The sequence below is a fragment of the Atta colombica genome, unplaced genomic scaffold (assembly GCF_001594045.1).
Source record: "Atta colombica isolate Treedump-2 unplaced genomic scaffold, Acol1.0 scaffold126, whole genome shotgun sequence".
In the NCBI taxonomy this organism is placed as follows: Eukaryota; Metazoa; Arthropoda; class Insecta; order Hymenoptera; family Formicidae; genus Atta; species Atta colombica.
Window position 1 is genome coordinate 4,689,986 of NW_017259213.1, and position 18,392 is coordinate 4,708,377.

The following is an 18,392-nucleotide window of genomic DNA, read 5'->3' on the forward strand; positions in this document are numbered from 1 at the left end:
AGTCTGCAAGCGCGAAAACCGATTAATTTTATTGTAATTCATTCGGTGGTGAAGGAAGATATACAATATGAAATATGAAAGCGATTAATCTTTCTTGATCAACAAAGGATGAGGAATCTCTCGTAAAAGCACACCTCTCTCTCTCTCTCTCCCCTTTCTCCATTAATAAAATCCACATCCTGCATCAAACACATTTAATGAAGTAGCGGCAATCGCGAAACGCCTCCTTAGACCGCGCGCTCGGCGCTACTCCAACCGATTCATCTGCATTCCTGAATCGTGGTCCACGAAGAAAACCGTCACGGTGCGCTACCCTGTCATTAACTTCGCGGCACGGCATCCTCCCGTGTGCAAGAGCTGCAATAGGCGGACATTGCGCGGAGTCAGAGAAAGAAAGAGACAGAGACATAAATAGAGAGACGATTTCCGTTGTGCGGTAGGTCTTGAATGTCACGCGAGATCCTTTTTGCTCAAGATCGCCCGCACAGGGCGTCGCGTACCAGAAATAACACATCGCGTATCTGATCATTGATCCGGTAATTCCGCCACTAGGCAGCATCTTCACGAGAGAGAAATAATACCGTAAAAGGACGGTGCAATGTGAGGAGATGAGAGACACGAAGAAATGGAAGACGCGCTTCGTTTTCTGGAACGTAGAGACGCATCGGTTCCTCTCGTACCGGTTTCGATATTGTGATCAGACGACTGGGTAAGCCTATATTCGCTCACGATATATTCCGAGAGCAGGTGGATCGATCTCTCGGATCAGAACACATGGTCAGAAATGAAGCCTACCTTGAGATGTGAATCTTTTTGCGACTCGCGTTATCGAGACATACTTGCGCCGATACCGGTGTTACTGCTTCATTGCTTTATAAAATATATTTTCTCTATTAATAATTTACTCTTCGGAAACACATTTGTCAAACCATAGCGGAATAAATAAAATATACATTTACAAACTGATTTTATTAAATTAAAAGTTTTTCAAACAACGCTTGTTTAAAAGATAAAGATTTTGCTGGGAATGAATGTGAGAATGTACGTTAAATAAATGAATTGGAACCAAAAAACAGAAAAAAGCAGAAAATTTAAACGCGAATAACAGTTTTCAATATCAAATAGCCAACGTTGAGAGTAGCAAATTCCACGATAACAAATCTTACGATCGTGAAAGATTTCTTCATAGAGAGAGCCAAGTACTCCGGTTTTGTAATTCTTAACGACAGTTTGATATCGCTATATTATCATTGCGAAGTTTACCATATACAGGGTGTCTCAAAATTGACGATAAATATTTTAAAGAGATTTCTTGTAACATTTTGAAACAAAAAGTCTAAGGTCCAGTTTTTCTGATTAACTTGTAGTTAAGCTTAAGTTACCTGATGTTTTATCCAACTTCTTTTATGGTGATGTCATGGATGACCCCATTGGATGAAATATAAGATCAAGCTTGATAAAGAAATTAATCAGATAATAAAAAATTGGGCCTAATACAGAAATGTTGAAGCTAAGTTTTAAAATGGAAAGAGTCTAAAAATGATGAATGACTGGGATAAAATTTCGCGCGCTCAGGCGTGAATGACAAGATGGTCAGTATGAAGATATTTTCTCTAACTTCATGCTTTTGACAATAACAAAATTCAGCATTTTCACACTGATCATCTTACTATTCCTGAGCGCGCAAAATTCCTTGTCACATTCGTAATTTTTAAACGCTTCTTATTTAAAAGCTACAATAGCCTCGTTTTTTTTGTACTTGGCTTTTCGTCTTAAAATATTACAAAGAATCTGTCTTTAAAATATTTATTATCATAGAATTTTGGGACACCCTATATAATATCTGCGCAACAATAATATAACGATATCGGCACTATCGTAAGAAAATTGAAGTACTGTATCAATGAAACAAAGCTATAAAGCGACAAAACGGGATTTAATAATAATAATAATAATAATATTAATTTTATTGTCACAAATTTTAACTGCTGAGAAAAATACACGATGGTCCCGATAAAATGTCAGTGTTTCGCGCGTATTAAGAATGCAGAATAGTTTCGAGACGACAGCTCGCAAAAAATACATATTAGACCTGTTCTTTTTGACTGAACTTTTGCATCATTTCTTCTGCATCAATTCATCTTTCTTCCTTTTCTCTCCAGAAGAAAAGAAGAGGAAGAAAGATGAAAAGTTGAGCCAAAAAGAACAGGCCTATTCTTACTGATCGATCGATGAAACGTACAAAGTAGAACGTATAACACACGAGCAATGCGATAATTCGTTAATACGCCCCGTTCACAGAGTGACGCGTTTTGCGATACGATCTCATATCATTAATCACACGAAAGCTTAATTGAGACGCGCCCGGTAGTCCTCGCACGCGCCGCATCGCAATATCTGCGATGCGTGCGTGCATGCGTGCGCGTGCATGTGTCCGCTCGCAAGTTGGTGAGCCAGAATTCCAGCGGGTCTTGCGATGACGATGCGCTTCGAAAGAAGTTGAACGCGGGAAGGAGCGGATTGCAAGAACAAGACGGCGCCAAAGGACGCGAAGGAAGCAACCAGTCGAAGCGCTCTCGTTGCTCACATCCATCGGCCCGTCTTCTTCACGCAAAGTATGCGTGATACCTCGCTATGATTTTGTCGAGTGAGGTTTACACATATTATTAGATAGACCGATATTTTGGATGAGTACTTGGATGAGCATAGATTATGTATAGGTATTAATAATCGAGTCCAGCAGCTCGGTCCGTTTATTTTGCTCAAATCTCGAGGTCTGATCCAAGTATCAATGTTCACGAGCCGGTCTTTCGTAGATCGAAGGTATAATTATACAGATTTCCTTCTCGGAGGCAGGCGATTTGTTGCAATTAGTGTTGGATTTGAGCGGCACGATCGTGCGTGTCGTTTCGCTGAATGAAGTGAGGTGGATTTTTAGGGATAGATGATATCGGGGGAGCGCGTACGAGAGGATGCCTCCGAGGAGGCGTTCAGAAATGAAGTCTGCCTTGAAACCGACGTCTTTTTGCTGCTTGCCGTCGATACAAATCCACGGAGAACCGTGAAGACCGCGGCAAAGTAAAATTCCGTACCGAGCGAAAGAAACGACGCGGCGTTACAACGGAGGAGGATTTACGGTGTCGGGAACAAAGTAAGAGCGAGTGCGAACGCACAGATGTTATTAATGTAAATGGGATTAACGTAAATGCTACATTGATCGATATGGGGATAACGACGTTCTTGCTATTACTCGCCCTTCCATTATTTCATGTCCGCGCGATATACTACTTACAAATGGATTATACCTCTTTGCCGAGCAAACATTATTCATACGACGACTTTGCTAGTTAATATAATTAAGTCGATGTAATCACACGTTGTGTGCTAATTTACAATTGCGCCAACGAGATAGTAACGCAGAATATAGTAACGCTTGACAAGTGGCTACTCCTTCGACAACTGGAGCGGTCGCAGTTTTTGTTGTTGCAAAAATAATTATTTGCTTTAACGATTAATGATCGATCGAAATTGATTAACTTATTATTCGACATGAAGATGCGTATATTACTCACTATGTTCACAGCGAAAATAATATTACTAAAGTTAAAGGCTAAAGTTAATTGGTTAATTATTAAAAACAACTTGTCAAGTCGAGAATACGTCTTTTCATCTGTCGAGAAAGATTTTCTGCCGTTAAATGTCCACGATTACCTTTCTCGAATACTTTACGACTGCGAGAATAAAGACATCCTCTCCCCTTGAATTCTAATGTATTATATACTCGATTTTGCAAATCATCTTTGCAGTCAAGGGAAGGAGAAGGGCGATCCATCCAAATCAAGCGTGGCGTCATCGATCGCGAGACATGCCTCCACGTTGCTCAGGATGAACATTTCTATTGTACGTTCTTCCTTCAATCTTGTCACCCGCAATTTTTTTTCCAGTTCAATTACTTTTCGATTCGTCTTCATACGGTCATCATCATTGTCGTCTTCGTCGCCCTCGACGCAGCCGCCACCGCCGTCCCCTTCGTGCGTTGGACTTCTGCTCTAGGTTAGCCAGTGAATCATCTTCAACGACCCCCTCCTCTGAGATCCGGGCAGAAGACTCTTAAGGGGGCTCACGGCGCAGCGCGAGGCCAGTCCGAGAACGCGATCCTAACACTAACATCCGGTGTATTCCGAGAGAAAGAGAGAGAGAGAGAGAGAGAGAGAGAGAGAGAGAGAGAGAGAGAGAGAAGACGAGAGTCGGAAACGGAAACGACTGACTGATCGTCGCATTGCCAACACAGTAATCGGTACGCTAACATGAAGATCATCCTGTTGCTCTTCGTCGTCGCGGCCTTCGCCTCAGGTTAGTACCCTTTTACACTACGACACAATGCCAGCTCGTTCGTGCTCACTTTAACATCCACAGTGACGGCTTCATTATTATGAAATGATTGTTCTCTTAACTTCATCATAAGCATGTTGGATATACTCTTCCGCTCGATCATCGACGTCTCTGTACAATATTTTGATTATTCATTTAACGCGTAGTGTTATTCGTAAAAACGACAATCGTTTATTTTAACACTGAAGAAATTTTCAAAATTATATAAAAGATGAGATTGTAAAATTGAATTGTGAATTATGAATATATATTTGTGACTAAATTATTTAAATATCTTATTCCTTTTACTTTAAATGTTTTGTGAAGATTTAATAATATATTTTTAAAAAAATATATATTTTTTTAATATAATATAATATATAATATATAATATATAACTATATTCGATATATTTTTCTCTAAATAGATCTTTCTCAGCTACAAATGCTACAATTATTATTTAAAATTTCTAATGTCTGTTGTTTTCTCTATTTTAATTAATTGCTTTTAATATTATTCCCATTAAATATATTTTTGTATTTAAAAACATTTCTACATTACACTCAACGTTTTTAAAACACGCATTTTAAAGTCATTAAAAAAACCCCTGCGCCAACTGTTAACGCATTCAAAGTTGAGACCGGAAACAACCGATGGCAGAACACGCAAGCAACATAATGCACCAGACATATCGTGTCTTTTCAAAAAGTTCTACCCTTTCAAATTTCTATTCGTTATAATGCAGTATTCAGAGTTTATAAAAATTGACTTGATAGAAAAATACTACTTTCTAACTGTAAAAACAATAATAAGTAATCTGAGTAAGATAAATCTTATATTCGGTCAAAGCGAATCAAATCTTAGTGTTTAAATATTTCGATGTAAATAATAAATAAACTAAAAATCTCTTTTTTTATAAGAAATATACATTTATACATTAAAAAAAAATTAAATCTTATGATATTCACTATTTATGTTGAAATCTCCGCAAATAAAAGTGATATTACATTCAAGAGAGAGAGAGAGAGAGAGAGAGAGAGAGAGAGAGAGAGAGAGAGAGAGAGAGAGAGATAATCCTGCGTGAAAGATATTTAAAGGCTACTTGCTACTTAAAATCATTAAAAAGAAAAGAGAGAGAAAGTAGATTACATTCAATAAATGTTTATCGAGATAAAATTTATAAAAATTCAAGCGCCGTGTATGTGGACTCGTTCCTTTGGGAATCTCGTTGAGTATCATTAACCGAACGGCGGGAACGCATTACGTGAACGAAGCTGTAGTTAAAGCGGCTAGTCGTCTCTTCTTCGCGCACGCACACACCGGCGGCAGACGTCTCAAGGCCTACGGGTCATTTACCACCACCTGCACGTCCAACTTCACGATCCGGAACGTTTTTGCTCCGGATGCGCCTCTACGAAGTATCCAGAGCCGTGACTAGACTTCTACCAACCAGTCGAACGGATGCATCTTGCACCGTCTTGCTTCGCCGCCCGTTGTATAATGACGCGGTCCATGCACACGCGAAATTGGTCCCTCGTGGAAAATTCAGATCAATTCACTTCAATCCTGTCGAGATTCTTCAGGATGGAGTAACAAAAAAGTTTCAAACTATTCGTCGTTTTAAAAAATTAAACAAGCAGATAATATTGTATTGTAGATCTTTTCACATCGTGTTTTCACCTATATTGTTCTTTTAATCTTTCATTTCAATCTCGTTAAGTCATTGAGCCTTTTAAATTTCATGACTGATTATATGTTCAGTATGAACTTATTTTTTTCTTGCATCAAAATCTTCTTTTGTTTCGTAACTCTTACGTAAGAGTACCAAGAAATATCTCGAGCATATAATGGGCAAACTATTTTGCTTCTCGCATTTCTCTCTGTCTCTAAAAATTTTTAGAAATACAAAATTTAAAAACTCAATTTTTCTTATCATCGTCGATCTTCATAACCGTAAACATGTAATGGAGAACAATTGCAACTAGAAATAATGTGACGGACTCATATTAGTTGCGACACTCGTTCACCTATGGAGCTATTCGGGAGTCTCGGAGCGTCATAATTCATAAGTACAGTTAACCAAATAGCCATCATAGTTCAATGAACCGTAACTTGATGTATTGTGTGAACACGTTGTTCTTGTCATAAGCTTCGAGTCATTGTGAAGCCAACTAAAAACGCGCCGCATCAGAATACGCATTTAGAGAAATGAAATTAAAATCGTATTATGAAGCGAACGATGTTAGAATAGTCTCTTCAATTTCGTTCTTTTTGCTACGTCTTGTATCACTATTGTATCGTGTATATAATGCGATGAAAATGATGCTTCTTAGCGTATAAATTTATACGATCTTTTCTCGAATTTTTAGAATCGTTTATTACGACGAAGTTGATCATGTATAAATTAGAAATGTTACTTTTGACAACTTCGAAGATTTGAAGAATTCCAAACTTTCAAAGTTTAAATTGCTTTCAAAGCTTTGAAAAAGATATTCATGCGAATGGGAAAAAATGAAATTATATTTGTAAATCCGCATACTTTTTTATAAAAATATATTCGTATTACTATGTTAATTATATTAAAATAATAATTGTATATTTTTAATTTGCCGAAGTTTCAAAAATTAAAGTATTGAAGAAACTTCGATTTTTGAAAATCTTAATGCTGAAACTTTAAATTTCAAATATCAAAACCTGCGAAGCAAATCACTAGTTCTAGTATATAAATTATTTAAAAGTTTCCAAGTTAAAATCTCGCCTTTGATATTATTATTTATATTAACGATCTTATTTCAAATTTTATAAAAGACATAAGGATATTTTTAATTATAATAACGGTTCTCGATCGTGAGCTCGAAATATTAAATAGAAATAGAACACTACATTAATATTCACTGAACGCATTCTCTTTTATCTCTACTACCATTTGTGGCTTTGTCGGAACTGAATGTCAGACATGCTTCGATAAACCATAAGTTGCTCTAGAAAATTCTTTATTAATAAAATATGATCAAGTAAATTAAAAATCTGCCTATCTTCAATTGTAGAAAATATCTAAAAAGAATATAATATTGAAATACTATGTAAAAAATGTAAAACATGATGAGAGATAGTAAGAGAGATTGAAAATCAGTATATATTTTATTATAAATTTAATAATTCTGTAATGAGAATATAATTATTATTATATTCACTGTCATTGTGAGTGTAAATTTGAAACCAAGTATATAAACATATACATCGAATTATCGTTCATATACCGAGAATGATATCAACTAACTTGCCCTAATTTCGCACACGTGCTATAATTGAATGCATTCTCATACAATTTTAACATGGTAAAATAAGACGTGATGTAAACGCAGCTTTTGGCGATATTAAAGGAATTTTTGGAGAAATTAATGATATAATGTTTCATTTCACAGCTCAGAGGATCACAACGATCCAACTGGATGGCATACAATATTTTGTGTCACGAATGAATCCCTACAGTCCGGAACTGAATTACTTCCTGGCGTATCAATATTGCCGCTCGCTAGGCCTCCAGTTGGCATCTTTCGAAACGAAAGAGAAGGCTGACACGATGACGCAATATCTGAAGAACGCCGGTTACACGAAATACGATTTTTGGACCTCTGGTAACAAGCTAGGCACCGACATGTTTTTATGGATGAGTACAGGACTGCCGTTCAACGTCACTTTCGACTACATGCTGAAGCGACCTGGTAACAGACCTGCCGATGTACCACCTGGCACCGAACCTCAAAGGGTGGCGCGTGAAAGGTAATATCATTTCATTTTTCATGTGTACTATTTAATGTACCTATTTAATGTACCTACTATTTAATGTACTTTATGTACTATATTAATTAATAAAAAGTATCAGTTAAACCAGAAGACAATTGAATCAAGCATTAATTAAATATTCACTGGATTGAAAAAATGATGGATAACTTAATCATATAATTTCAAAGAACCATTTTTCTTTTTACCATCTTTTTACCATTTTTCACGATCGAAGATTCGCATACTAGTCACCCGTAGTTGTTAGCCGAGCAACGCGGTTATCAGCCACTCTCTTCCGCAGTTCTAACATCCGGAAACTCATGCATGGAATAGCTAACGTCAAAACAGGTATTCTCATTTAAATTCCAAAACGCGAGTTTCTCGATTTCAGTGGCGACAGCGGCAGCGCGGACGGATGCGTCGCGATGGTAGCACCTACGTTAGCCTGGGAGGCGCAGGATTGCACTCTCGTGAAGGACTTTATCTGCGAGCAAACAAGATGCTACTACTACAACTACGGCAGCATTCCAGTCTCCGCGACTCAGGGGTAAGAGGTGAGATAATACTTGTCACAAAAATACACGAAAGGAAGAAGAGAGAAAGAAAAAAAAAAGGGAATACCGATGTACTCTAAGCGAATCTCGCTTATGCACGGACAAAAAGTAAATAACTCTCCGGCGATAAGCTATACAAGTGCATATCGCAATAATTGAACGTATTTTATCCCTCCTGCTACCGAAGTATGCGGGATGGCTGACTTTAACGACGGATGATAATTTATTATATATATATTTGTGAATAAATGAAATATATATAAATATATGAATGTATTCACGTAAATGTATTCCGTATCGCGTTATTATAATTTCGATCTCGTGAAACTTGAATCTATTTTTTAGAAAATACTTAAAGTTTATGAAGGCGCAAAACGACGTGGTACTTGTAATCGGGACAAACTTTTTCCTCCGTGCAGTCTAGCGAGAAATAGAAAATAGCTCGAAACGAGAAATGCTTTTTCTTCCGCAATTCGTGATAGATGGGCAACTATTCGCTAGTGTTAAAGTTCGAGATCTTCGCAAATAGCTAATAGCTTCGGGATAAAAGTGTCGATGAATGAGGATAGCTCAGCCACGATACGGAATTCCAGCAAATGCCTTTACAGCTTATTCTTATGATAACAGTTATTCTCTCGCTTCTTGACGTACGATATTCATAAACATATACTTTTTACATACATACATACACATATACACATGTATAATTTCACTCAAATACAGATAACTACTATAAAAATATTTACGTTAATCCATCAACAATGAAACTAGCTTTCTTCTGCTATTAATGCGGCGCTTAAATTAAGCCACTAATAATTGTAAGATGTGCTAACTGTAAATATCCTCATTAGATTTTCAAGAAATTAATTATTTTAATTCTTGTCAAAAAGTGATGGTGATAATTATCTTTTAAATTTTGTTTTTTCAGAAATCACAGGCCCTATATCACGACCACCTCGGCGCCAGCCAATGACGACCAAGCGAGTGATCATGGAACCGACATCGACGGCACCAACATCGACGATCACCATCCGAGTACCAACGCTCAAAACGAACAAGAGGCGACACCACCGGAAGCGGATACATCCGTGGATGAGAAACTATCAGAGGATCCGGTCGTCAGCAGGTTAATCACCACGGCCGCTCCCGCATCTGGCAATCAGTATCAACAGCAGCAATATCAACACACGGGAACGACGGAAGCGGCGACGTCGCTGTTTGACGATGGTAATGAGCGCGAGCGCACGGCCGTCGGCGGCCTGGACGATATGAGACCGGAGCATATCCCGGACATCGCGAGCCTGTTCACCGGGCACGTCGCCGTGACGTCTCAAGCGCGCAAGGACAGCGTTTTCGACGGTCTTGAGACTCGCGAGGTCCTGCGACCATCGGTCTCCCGTCCCGTCGTCTCCTCCGCCTCCTCCTCCTTTTCATCGGAGATGAAGATGGAGCATCGCGAGTCCCCCGACTATGGCGACCTGGCCGCGGAGACTGAATTACCGAATAATGGTCTCGAGGACGCTCATACAATTGGACCGTACGACAGCGTGCAGGATTACGTAAACGATCAACCGGTAGACACGGCGGCGTTGTCGGCGGACTCGGCGATGATGAAGGACCAGGACGACGACAGCAGCACGATCCTGCCAGATGCGGAACCGGCCTATAGGTACAACATCAAAGTGCGCACCAACGGCAAAGTATTAGACCCTCCGTCCAAGTAACGCTTTACTTCCTCCTAGGCAACATCGCGTTATTTCGTTTTATAAGTGACAGAAACAAATCGACATTTTTGAGGAATTAGGTATACATATACATATATACATGTATATGTATATCAGAGTGCGTTTTGCACATGCGACACGAGCGAGCTGTCGCCGTTATGCGGATCAAACAGATTGTATACCGTTGTCACTGCTCGCCGTTTAGCTCTAAGGCGTACCCGACACAATGCTCGATAGTTTTGAATCAGAGAGGCACTATTGTCGGCTTTCTCGGTCGGCGGCAGGTAGAGATGATTATTTCAAACCCTTAAGATTTCGGTGTTTGAAAGGAATGAGAATGAGTTACGCCGTAGCTCAGAAATGATATTATCAAAGATGTCGAAAAGAAAAACCGTAATGTCAATCGAAAAAACGAATTATTCTCCTGCCGACGTTACTCGACAAGCTTTACATTTTCGCAAGGGCATTTACTTGATTACTCAGCTCTCATTTTCTATCATCGATGACGCCGGCGGATATCATTATCATCACATTACATTTATTCCTCATTTCTATCTCATTAAATTTTCGTTTTCAACATTAATAATAAAGTTTAGAACAATAGATAAAATAAAAAAAATTAAACGAAAATGAAAGTCCAATGATTTCTAATCGAATTAGATTGCTAATTTCCGTCAGCGTTTTCATATCTTTATAAGGTGGTAATCATCATCATCATCATAGTTAACGTATCCATACATCTGCAAGACGAAACGTTCGACAACCAAACGATTCTAAAAATATTTTGGAATACGTGACGGATGTCATGAAAGCGACCGCCGAGAGTTGATCGTAAATGTTTCGGTCATCCAGATGTATGATGATCGGTGTACGTAGTTTCATCAATGAGAAACGTTACTCTTTAGCTATTACGGTAAGTCACTTCCATATTAATTTTGTGTACAACAGCATGAATGTGCAACTTGTGTACTAAACTTTAATAAAAATACGATTACAGTTTTATGGTATCACGCGTTTGCCATTAGGTGTACCCTTTTATATCCTTAAATGTAAAGTTAGAAAATCTTAGGCTAAAGTTAGGCATCTCCACCACAGCTTTTGTCTAATAAAAAAGCGGTGTAATAAAAAAAGCGGTTTAATAAAAATATATATAATCATTAACTCACCAACCATTTACGACTCCTTCTATATTTAACATAGGAATTATTTTGAACACATAATCGTCACGTAAACTGTTGGCGTATTGATTGTCACTTAGGAGAGCCTCCATAGTTCCATGCATCACCCAAGAAGCATTGCTTTCACCAGGATGTACTCTGGATGTTAAAAAAATCATCTTTCGTGTCTAAAAGAGAATGATATTTGGCTTTAAATATTTGCTATGTTAAACGACGTATTATCATGCAAAGATGTATCTGAGAGATTTCTTACATGTATAGGATTGGTCTTGGAATCTGGTGACGTAATGGTAAGCACAGGATTCTCATTGTCGTTTAAAGTCTCGCAGAGCGTCTCCGCGCGAAAATATACGTTCGCCACGGAGACACTTTTCGTCCAGTTCCAAATATTAGTCATCAGCCGGCTATACGTGTAAGGAAAATGATACGCCAGATAGCAAACATCGTAAGCGTGCGGAAACATAACTGTGAAGGATGTCGTGAAGTATGTTTTTCCTTTGATGGACCGTTGATAACAATTTCGATAGTAACAAATGTCCACACCAGTCCTCACCCAACCTGGTCTACCACATTGCGCCTCTGTAACGCTGAATAGTATCGGCTTCATACCGAAATTGAACTGTGAGTTCGTCTTCTCGCAGTTGATTATATTGAACGTGTATGCAGTCGCCTCCATGTTGGAGACCTCAAAGTAGAACCACTGATGTCTGGAACCGCTGTTAACATCTGGCGTCAAGATAAGATCATATTCTCGTGGACCTATCTAAGGAGAAAACAGACGTTAAATGTAAACGTGGTGAAATTTAACGAAAAAGAAATTAATTCATATATATCCTCGGATTAACTTGCAGAAATTGCCGCTAAGTCACTATGAAGTCTCTTACATAATATGAACATAATCGATTATATAAAGTGCAAGTAGCGGACCGAAAAACTGTACCTGAATAGCTTTCCTCAGATTGCCGCTTTCAAATCTGGACTCAAACTGCAACCGTTTCATGTCCACATTACGCTTGCCAATCCTCTTCTCGTCCCTGTTATCAAACAGCCACTCATCGTCCGACGTTCCCCGGGAGACGGAGTTTGCGAGTGCATCAAGGTCATAAACAACTTCCTGGAAAGTGGTGGCGGCGTGGAGACCTCGTTCCACGCAGGTTAACAATTTCGCACGGCAAACTTTCCTGTCCTTAGTGTTGAGCGGCTCTGCTTTTCCCAGACCGTCGCCACCAATCAGATCCGGATAGGCGACCTTGACAAAACCTATAACGCTTCTCACTCTGCTCGCTACGACGCAATAAGCCTGTCGATCCGTGACGTTTGCAGACACGTCTTTTAGGATCTTCAAATTGTGCGTACTGTTCACCAATTGACAACTCTTCATCGTACCGTTAGATTTCGAAAAATCCTTGATTGAGATCTTCGTCTTTCCCGCTTTCGCAAGCGGTGAATTTATTTGCTCAGCATCCATCAAATAAAGATCGATTAGTTTGCCATTTGTCGATCCGACGATGTGTAGTTGCGATTGCAAATTTCCCAACTCCTTGAAGAACATATGATATCTGATATAAAAAAAGAGATGTTTGTAATTATAATTGATATCAATGTGCGTTTGTAAAAATTATATTTTACCTACCCAGCAAGATCCTCTTCTGATCTCTGCGAGGTAAAAACTCCGGCAAAAAATTTATTCTCGTCCACTTCATCGCCCAAGTGAATCTCATTGTCCATTGTATCTCTGGAATCGTGACTCTCCTCGTCATCCCCGGAATCAAGATCGCTGTACCGTCTACCAATCGAAGCCACACTGTTCGCCTTCACAGAAATTATATATTATAATTATATATAAATTAATATTTGAATCACAAGAACATTTAATAGCAGAATTTAATAGAATTTTTATATTATGGACATTTTGGATACATTGCGATATTATGTACGCAAAATAAGAATTGTTAGAGGAAATACACTGAGAAGAACTATTCATTTGATTAAATTAATTTAGTTTTTCTTTCTTTCGTTCTTTCTTTCGGAGAATATGTATTTAAATCAAATATAATATGTTTGATTAAATACATACGTATATATTTCGTCGAAAAAAATAAAGATGAATTAAGCTGATTTAATCAAATAAATTATTTTTTTCTTAGTATGATGTTATTAATAAACGTATATTTTAATCAGTGTGAGGCTTCAAATATTACGTTCGCAGCGTGTTATGTTAATCTGATTTTTTATGAAGAAATGACACACCTGACTGTCGATGTCGCTACCGCTCTCAGCACTATTCGCCCTGACATTCACTTCGGATAGAATAAATCTGCATGCAAAAAAAGAGAACCAACCAAAAGTTTAATGCATATAATCGTAATTGTAAATGGATTATTATGCCCTTTGAATGCGTTAGTTTTCAACTAATCCGATAATATTTTACAATGAAAACTATCGTTATTTATTCACCTTGATCTCTGTAGCAACACAAAAAGTAATCAACTCATAATGTTTATAATGTACTCTTTGTATAAAGGCAAAAAAATATAATAAACATATTACAATTATCGAGATACTAGTTTATACTAGTCGAAATGACCTCGAACTTCATTCACCTCGCGGGCGACATTTCGGGCACCGGCAGTTCCTTTTTATCTAGACACTGATTGATTATTCCGTAAATACGCGACAGCAAGCAGTCATAAGCTTTATCCTCTGGACAACTCGTGCAGAACCGGTAGAGTAGCTGTAGGCCATTGTTCGACTTGATAGCCTTCCTTCCAGCTTCTAGAATGTCAGGCAAAGAGTATACGTATGTGATACCGACGACTTTCAAAAGAACGTTAATAGAGAATGAGAATATAAAATATAAAAACAATTTCAAGCAGAGAAATATACAAAATTTGAAATTAAACAACTAGTATACTTTCACAATACTTTTTATAGAGTCTTTCTCTAATAAACTTACTTATTACGCAGAAATGCTGAAGTGTATTCAAGGCGTAATTGCAAATTTTCAAGCGCATCTGCCCATCGAATCTTTCCCATCTCTCGAAAATTCGCATAAGCAGATGTACTATTCTTGTCTTAATGAATTTGTTACAGCATAATTCTAGAAATAAAAGATTATGATTGTTAAAATAATTAATAATGAAAAACAAAATTACATTATACGTAATTACACGTTCTTACTATTTGTCGTTAAATGTTTGAAGCACTCTAATAATGTCCTTAGTTTCAAATGTGGCGTATAACCAACACTGATAAAGGTTTTCTCCAAAGTGCTAGTAATATCGTCTTTTACTAATGTTTGCAAGGAAAAAGCTATAAGAGAATAATAACTTTATTATCCTCGAACATATAAGCGAATTATCAGATGCATAAAACAAACTGTTGCTTACAGTTTTTAGCAAGAGTCTTGATGATCAACAACAGCGGTAATAACGTCTTACTGTTGTTGTAATGCTGCTTTAACAGTGCATGGAACACTTTTATGGAATTGAGCAGTTTCATTTTTGACACAAACTTCTGGTCCCTCTGAGCCACCTAAAAAAATATTTTAATAATTTATATTTTCTACATTTTAGAAAATTGTATGCTTTTTTAAGTTTTAGTTATTTCATAAACTAAGAATTTTAATTGCCATATTAAAACAAAAATAATATGATAGTATAATGCATAAAATTACAATGTAAAAAGTTAGAAATAGTTAAAATAAATTCTAGACTCTAGAAAAATTGAAAAATATTTTCGTAGACGTACGCAGTACGATCGATAAAAGTTCTGCTGCGCAGACATACAATATGTCAAAAGTATTTCCTTCTATTCATGCAGAAGCAGCGAACCAAACAAAATAATTGTTTTAATTGTGCAAAATAAAATTAAAAGGAGCTTATATATTGCAATGCATCGTCGTTAAAATCACCTGTCCCAAAATCCAGAGGATGTCTTGAGTAAGTACTTCGATCATGATGCTATCCGCGTATTGCAGATTTATTAAAAGTTTAACTAGGACTTGCGTGATACCTAAGTTGATCAGTTGAATGACCGCCATTCGGTTACTGGTTCCTATTAAAAAACAAGCACATTACTTTCATTCCAAAAAAAACATTATCGAATCCGCGAATTTAACACAATTGGCGTTCTCGATAAAACATGTATTTCTATTATAATTGCCATTACTTGTGGCACTTCTATTCTTGCTCCCCCTTTCCTTAGATTTGCCTTTGATCATTCGGGGCGATATACATTCATGTAATATGCCGGCGATGCTGCAATTAGCAACGTAATCCTTGCAATTCTAAAAATAAATTTCGAAAAATAATCTCAATTCTTTCTTAAACATATTGATTTCTTTTTCCCTTTTTTTGTATAAATAGTGCAATAGTAATAAAAATTACTACGATAACAGAAAAGTAATTATAAAGAATCTCGTGAGCAATATGCAAGCAATTATTTTATATACTTGTTCTGACATTTGTCAAGATCTGGAACACATGGATTTAGATTTACGAGCGGCCTCGCGACTTTCTCGACATGCAGACAATGTAAAATGCGTGTTGCGTGACACGTGATACGGACACGATATTTCACAGATAGTAGTATAGTACTAATTACCACGCTTACTCAAACTCTTGGCTCTGCGTCGTGTCAATGATACGCCAATCGAATAATCGTAAGCTCACATGTATAGTAATTATCTCTCTCTCTCGCACATATGCGTATCGATTTTGGCTATTGTTAACACGCGAAACAATCGTAGCTTATCCATAGATAAGACGCTACACGTTACAATTAATAGGAGCGAAGAGAGATAACGTGACCAAGATCAAAAGATTATTTTAATTAAAAATTATTCACCTCCAAAGTCATAATGAACGATTCCATTGCACCGGAATTCTTGAGCCAGAGCTTTTCCAATGTGCGCTCGCGTATTCGCCGATCTGAAAGATAAATTTATTCTCTATTATAGTTTCTCTATTATAATTGTGATAGTTTTATTCTCTGTTCTATTCTCTGTTTTTGTTGAAATGTCGGATTCGTAAATCGGATTCGTAAATCAATTTATTCGTGGCGCCAGACATACTAGTGCCTTGCCAATGTCAAGTAAACTTTAACGTGCAATACGTTAGAGAAATCAAGAACCGTACATTGACGCAATATATTCTTATGTTAAAGTTGACACAGTGCCAATTGGAATCAATGTCAATGTTCATTGAAAAATTCACACAATAATTCAATGCTCCTGCAATTACAAATATCATCGAGTAAATATTTGCAATGTAGCGCGTGGAGAATAATACAATAAATTACGTACAAGTTTTTACTTTAGATGTCACAATAACGGATAAGTATAACTATAATACGGTGACGTGAAACGTGACCTACAGAAAATTTGGTAACGTCTAAAAGTATCCAACTATGTCGCAAAATTTCAGATAATATTAACTGCAATTGCGAACTAAAACTCAACCACGCAATAAATTCCGCGATTCGCGAGAACATCAACCAGGAAGATTGCCAGGCCCTTATCAAATTGGCGCACGGGCGCGATCCGAGTGTGTATCGTTTGAAGTCATAGTTTTCTGGATGTCGGCCAATGAGTCTTTGTCGTCAGCGCTTATGCAATCGGCTAACAGGCGGTTCTTCTATTTTAATATAACACGGTAGCGATCGGTTGTTTACACACATTTGCACACCTGTTTGTCCAAAGATCCAGGGTAGCTTGATAAATCAATATTTGATAAATCAGTTTCAAATCCCGAATGAGATAATATTTTCCGCAATAAAATTATTAATAATTTTTAAGATTCTTATATATTAACATCAAATTACAGATATGTATTAATTCTTATAAGATATTAATTAACATCAATATTATTTAATTGTCAATTTAATATGTGATGTTATAATATTACTCTAATTCTGTTCTTGATTGTATTTCAAGACTGAAAAAGATTTCGAAGCACAGTTTGCAGAATTGAATATGTATAAATTCACACCGGAAATATTTAAGTACTAATTGTAAGATCTTTGACCAAATGTAGAATTTCTCTTAGAATTTCTTTTATTCTCATTATCAAATATTATAATGTTTGATAATTATGTGTACAGTATAAAGATAAAGTTTTGCAATAATTATGCAGGTAATAAATAATCGAACAAAGTTAATGATATCAATATGCTTAAGAAAAAAATTTTTGAAAGATTAAAATTGTTTATAAAAATTATTTAATGGAATTTAATATATGGAAATCTATTGCAAAAAGATGCTAGAAATAGAAATTAGGAATTCGGCTGAGCAAACGACTGCATAAAGTTGGCGACTTGTCGAAAATGACCTGAATTTACATTACACAATTTTGTCGTACCGGCCGCTGGCCGAGAGTGCTATGACCCACACGTACTATGATTACTATATTTAATGGTGCTTACACAAGAGACACAGTGTAACACAGTGATTATTTTATCTTTATTTAACACTGGCAAACAATAAGGATGTAATAATTCATTATATGTCATCTGTGTTTCTTGCTGAAAAGCACCCTATGATCTGATTCCACAAAAATATAAGATTAACTTTACTCTCGATTTAATCTACTATTCTTTTCTAATTTTTGAAAATAGAAAAAGATAAATAGCAAATTAAAGCGAGATTAATCTTATATTTATGGAACTGACCTATATGTCCTTCATCACACACTTGCATGACAGATCTCTCAGAATGCTCGACGTTTCCTCTAGAAATTTCATAAAGGTCATATATATATATATATATATATATATATATA

At 36.8% G+C, this 18,392-nt stretch overlaps 2 protein-coding genes across 3 annotated transcripts in view; one reads left to right on the forward strand and one right to left on the reverse strand.

Annotated features, from left to right (window-relative positions):
* LOC108684119 (cytosolic carboxypeptidase 1-like) overlaps window positions 1-18,392 on the reverse strand; it is a 31,186-nt gene that overhangs the window by 9,380 nt on the left and 3,414 nt on the right. The window contains exons 3-14 of the mRNA XM_018188218.1: window positions 16,462-16,544; window positions 15,784-15,901; window positions 15,527-15,669; window positions 15,003-15,147; window positions 14,794-14,925; window positions 14,570-14,713; window positions 14,217-14,388; window positions 13,864-13,930; window positions 13,247-13,425; window positions 12,554-13,172; window positions 11,867-12,376; window positions 11,602-11,780 (exon numbers count right to left, since the gene is read on the reverse strand). Of these exons, the coding sequence (XP_018043707.1) occupies window positions 11,602-11,780; window positions 11,867-12,376; window positions 12,554-13,172; window positions 13,247-13,425; window positions 13,864-13,930; window positions 14,217-14,388; window positions 14,570-14,713; window positions 14,794-14,925; window positions 15,003-15,147; window positions 15,527-15,669; window positions 15,784-15,901; window positions 16,462-16,544 (2,491 nt within the window). The remainder of the gene's footprint in view (window positions 1-11,601; window positions 11,781-11,866; window positions 12,377-12,553; window positions 13,173-13,246; window positions 13,426-13,863; window positions 13,931-14,216; window positions 14,389-14,569; window positions 14,714-14,793; window positions 14,926-15,002; window positions 15,148-15,526; window positions 15,670-15,783; window positions 15,902-16,461; window positions 16,545-18,392) is intronic.
* LOC108684120 (C-type lectin 37Da) lies at window positions 4,156-11,596 on the forward strand. Of its 2 annotated transcripts, none has more exons than XM_018188219.1 (4): window positions 4,156-4,353; window positions 7,797-8,154; window positions 8,549-8,704; window positions 9,640-11,596. In XM_018188219.1, exons 1-4 carry the CDS (start codon window positions 4,308-4,310, stop codon window positions 10,433-10,435), a joined length of 1,356 nt encoding a protein of 451 aa, XP_018043708.1. In that variant the 5' UTR covers window positions 4,156-4,307; the 3' UTR covers window positions 10,436-11,596. The 2 variants fall into 2 exon arrangements, with proteins under 2 accessions (XP_018043708.1, XP_018043709.1); XM_018188220.1 differs by having other exon boundaries at window positions 8,549-8,711; window positions 9,640-9,700.

Bases quoted from the DNA above. Each gene is read 5' to 3' on its own strand.
- LOC108684120 (XM_018188219.1), top strand. From the start codon at position 4,308: ATGAAGATCATCCTGTTGCTCTTCGTCGTCGCGGCCTTCGCCTCAG. The intron at 4,354-7,796 runs GTTAGTACCCTT...TTCATTTCACAG, and splicing joins CGTCGCGGCCTTCGCCTCAG to CTCAGAGGATCACAACGATC. The intron at 8,705-9,639 runs GTAAGAGGTGAG...TTGTTTTTTCAG, and splicing joins CCAGTCTCCGCGACTCAGGG to AAATCACAGGCCCTATATCA.